Here is a 4,476-nt window from a genome sequence, read left to right on the forward strand (position 1 = left end):
GCTTTAAACTGCCTAGTAAGAACAGGTTGCCTTACAGTCTGTTCACCGCTACTCTGCCGATCTCTAGCTGGTAGGGGTCGGCAGCCTATCAGAACTTACACTATCTAACCAGACTGACAAAAAACTGATAAAGTGTCCACATTGACACATTATCCTCTTTGCCGCGGCGCCGCCCCCCCCCCCCCTCACATTTCTATACCACATTTGCAAGATGGGCGGTGTTTACAAACTTCAGAGAAATAAACCAGACAATGCGTTTATAGCATTTATATTACAACACAATAGAATCTCCAGAATTAATTTGTATCAATTGATAGATTTAGACGTTTACTGCCATTGAATATAATATTACAATGAGAACTATTTAGCGTAGAAGCGTGGAGCCTCACAGATGACGCGCCTCAGGTGGAAACAGGAGGAGTCGTGCCAAGTGACACCATCGTTATACAGGTTGTTTAACACCGCCAGACAATCCTCGTTGCCTTCATCGTTGTCTGGCTGTGGTAGTCCTCGCCTGGGGAAGACAAGTGGTTCTCAAGGCCATGATCATTACCAGTCAACACCAATAGTTTTGTTTACGATCAACAAACCAGTTCTCACCTGCCGGTGCTAGACCAGTTAGAGTAGGGAGAGGAAGTGCCAGATAACCACGACCAAGACCTAGAGTTACGTTTGTTGCCGCTCGTCCAGATGTCGCTGATGTAGTCTGAAATTATACCATTTTCATTACGTCCAAGTTAGTCACTCAAGGCCTAGATAAACACCCAGACCAGCTTTTCAACTTACGTGTAATCATATAGTTGGAAATTAACCCTTGCTTCCTGTGACTTTCAATACTGACTGCCTGGAAACCGTTGCCAAGCCCAGAGCAGTAATAGGTTGCTTGCTCCCAGGTGTAGAGTCGACCAGAGTCGTGACACCATGAGAAGTGGTATGCTCTGCCGTCCACTACCTCGTCAACCTGATAAGTTATAAAAAATTATGTGAAGGCTCATTTTAATTACCAGTTAACCTTAAATACGTCCATATGAAAGGAAAATGTAACTCATCTTACCAGCGGTTTAGCAGCATGGTTGCATAAAGATGTAGTTGGACGGAAGGTAAAGGGAGTCAATAGTGGAGATACTTGTTGAGGAATAAAGACCTGAGGCTGGCTTGGCAGTTGTGGCTGAACAAACACAGGTTGTTGGGCTGGTAGTTGTGGGAAGGGTTGCTGGGGTTGAGGAGGTTGGGTGGGGCCGCCTTCAGGTACCAAGAGGTTTCCACTTGAGGTAACGAATGGCCTGTCAGTGGCTCCCAAGATGGCGGGAGCAGCGTTGTTATTAACGAAGTATTGGGCCCAGGATGGCATCACTGCCGCCGCCATCACCAGGAATATTATGGCAGTCATCTGTAATGAGTATTTATTAAATCTATATAAATAAAAATGGAAATGTTCGTTTGTCCAAAACCACTAACCTCCGAATTTTCTTCACCAATGGCTTTGAAATTATCACAAAACTATCCATTTGCATCCGAACAAGTTTCTATACATAAATATCAAATCCGACCGTAAAATGTTTTGAAAAGACTTTCATGAGAGGGAAATCTTGAAAACCTCTTTACCAATTGCTTTTAAATTTTGACAGTTGCATTTGAATAGGCGTGCGTTTATATATTTTATATATATTATATATATAATATGTATATAATATATATATTATAATGTATATAATATATATATATATATATATATATAACTACTATACAGATGGCACATCTGCAACTAGTAAAAACTTTTTTCTAAACGGCGCTATCTGTCTCACATAAGTGCTTCACAAGTTTAACTAATTATGTTACAATTCCATTTCAATGTTTGCAATTACATTGATGAATTTAATTTTTAGAGATCTATTTATTTTTATTCTATTATTTGATATGACATTGCACTGAAAGCAGCGTTTACCATACCGTTGATTTTGGTTTATTTTCCCATTGTTTATCGTTTAACTTTTTTCACCGATAGGAACATCAGATCATTTGGGAATGCATCGGGCGAGGTAGTGGGGAATGGAGGGAAATACGAGGAGGAATGGAAAATGGGGAGGACAAAGGAACAGGAGTGGGGGAGTAAGAGGGACAGGATGACTGGCAGGACGAGGGGGATGGTGGAGTGGGGGAATAGTGGGAGAGGACTGGGAGACGGGAAAGTTACCGTGGCTCAGAAACTAACAGTTGCAGAGCCACAACAACGTGTGGCCGGGAACAGTTATCAATACAAACGAAAGTCATTTCAATTTACAGTGTGAAGTGGAAGTTTAGTGGGACCGAGAAGTTTAGTATTTAAATGTATAGTTAAGTTGCAAGTAAAAAAAAAAAAAAACCCTTGGAAATTAAATAATTTTGCAACACGAGCAATGTATATGCTACCTTTAAGTCTAATAGGTATAATTTACACAAGATTTTAATAGTGAAGTTTCACAAATAATGTATCTTGACAATACCTATCCAATGTTTAAAGTAATTACTTTTTATCCAAGGTTAACGTAAACGGTGAGTCAGCTATTTCATGAAGTTTTCCATGACAGGTTCAGCATTATTACCAGTACAATAATCAACGTTACACACCGGGTCTCCGGTGTGTGAAATTACAAGAGCACGTTTAAGGCACAGTATACCTCACTGGAGGCGAGTTGTGATCCCACCGGCACGACCACCGGAAAATTATTGTATGAAAAGTGAATAGAAGGCAAGGTGTTGATGGATTAGCTCTGTTCTTTATGCACAATTTATTAAACTTTGAGCGTTTCGTCTAGTACTAAGCAAAGATTCACAAGTGTTTTTTTTAAGAGAAAGTTAAGGATGCAAGGGCGAGATTGGTATACGTAATATTTATAGTAGCGTCAATAAAATTTGTCTAGACTGGTATCAAATGAAGACAAGGGTCGTCATCTTTCATGAGAGCCATAAGGAATATAGATGAATTTTTAGCAGAGTCATTCCTATAGTTTAAATTTAATATAATTTAGATACAAGGTTTAACCGAAGTCAGTAGGAACAAGAGTTTACCTGAAGGTGCTACATTAAATTACGAATGTATTGGTAAATTCCTTGCAATACCCGTTACTCAAACTAATCTGCAACTTACACTTCTTACTTCAGAGGCGTCGTAAGGTTTTAACTTCTCTAGTGAAGACTAGTTTGGATGTAATAACTTTGCTCAAAGTTATTAATAAAACTTAAACTTATGGATAGTTAGGAGTTACATTTGCAAGTAACAATTATAGTAGCTTCCAAGTGAAATACATGAATATCAGTAAGTGAACAGTACCCAACCCGTCATCCTCTCCACAAGTAAGCTCAGAGCAAGGAAAGTTTAGTCCTATTTAGATACCAAAATATAGCATTTTAAAATTTGAGAGACTTAAAGACTTTAAATATTCATATTTAGAATTTAATTTTATTAGGTTAGGAGCAGCTTAGCAGGACATGAATTTAGTAGATATAATCCACGTAGTTACCTATATCTATAAGATGCCATGGATTTGTTTAGTAAAGTTATACTAATTAAGTGCATAATCTAGTTAATTGACAAAGATTTGACTTTGTCAGGACGTCACCTGTGTGGATGTGATGATAATCTAGAAAACAATTCTTACAAAGATTATGAAACATTTAACTATACAACGTCTACCATAGTACTTAATTATTACCTAAATATTATTACCAACAAAACTTAATTATTAACAATAAAACTTAACAAAATAACGCAAACCTTCACTATAATAGAGCGTCTTACTGTGGGGGTGAGGAGGTAACTGACACACCTCGGCGCCAACTCCCACTTTTATACTCACCACACTGCTTCTCATTGGTTAATAAATTCTGCAGCAACAGTTCCTTCCTGGCTTGTAATTGGCTACTCCTCAACAGGGGTCCAAGATGCTAGTTACTCTTGACGCTACGACCATAACATGCAAGTGGCCAGATGCCGCCGCCAGAAGTGGCCATTGACAATATCAACAATGCAGGCAAGGGCCACTTAACCCCATAACTAACCGAGCATTACTTGACCTCCTTCACTGTTATGTTTATTTTGTTTATTTATTGTTTAAAAATTTATTATTTATCGTCATTTACCTTATTGTTAGTTACAACATAGAGATGGAGAAGAGAGGGATGAGAGGAAGACTTGCGCTCCCAAGACAGACACTCACAGTATATTTAGCACTAATGTAAAAACTTTTACTTGTACTAAAATGCTTATAAAAGGTTCCCATACCAAGGAGAAATAATAAGTTTACAGTTGTAAATTTTCTCTAGTAGTGTGAACTATATTGAAGATGAATTGCCAGTTCAAATATTATTATAATATAAGAGGGGAAGGACTCCTTCATCCATCATCTTTACTGATCCCCCAGATATGTCACCCCCCCCCCCCATGTTTTTTTCTTTTTATTTTGTAAACACAAATACAACATAAAAGAAAAGCATGAA

General features: G+C 38.2%; 1 protein-coding gene across 1 annotated transcript; it reads right to left on the reverse strand.

Moving 5' to 3' along the window:
• Positions 1-252: 252 nt before the first annotated feature.
• On the reverse strand, positions 253-3,865 carry LOC138372416 (uncharacterized). The gene is made up of 5 exons (XM_069337900.1): positions 3,755-3,865; positions 1,055-1,390; positions 787-961; positions 601-706; positions 253-514 (listed from the first exon to the last, which is right to left on the reverse strand). Exons 2-5 carry the CDS (start codon positions 1,388-1,390, stop codon positions 361-363), a joined length of 771 nt encoding a protein of 256 aa, XP_069194001.1. The 5' UTR covers positions 3,755-3,865; the 3' UTR covers positions 253-360.
• Positions 3,866-4,476: the final 611 nt, after the last annotated feature.

The sequence above is a fragment of the Procambarus clarkii genome, chromosome 38 (assembly GCF_040958095.1).
Source record: "Procambarus clarkii isolate CNS0578487 chromosome 38, FALCON_Pclarkii_2.0, whole genome shotgun sequence".
In the NCBI taxonomy this organism is placed as follows: Eukaryota; Metazoa; Arthropoda; class Malacostraca; order Decapoda; family Cambaridae; genus Procambarus; species Procambarus clarkii.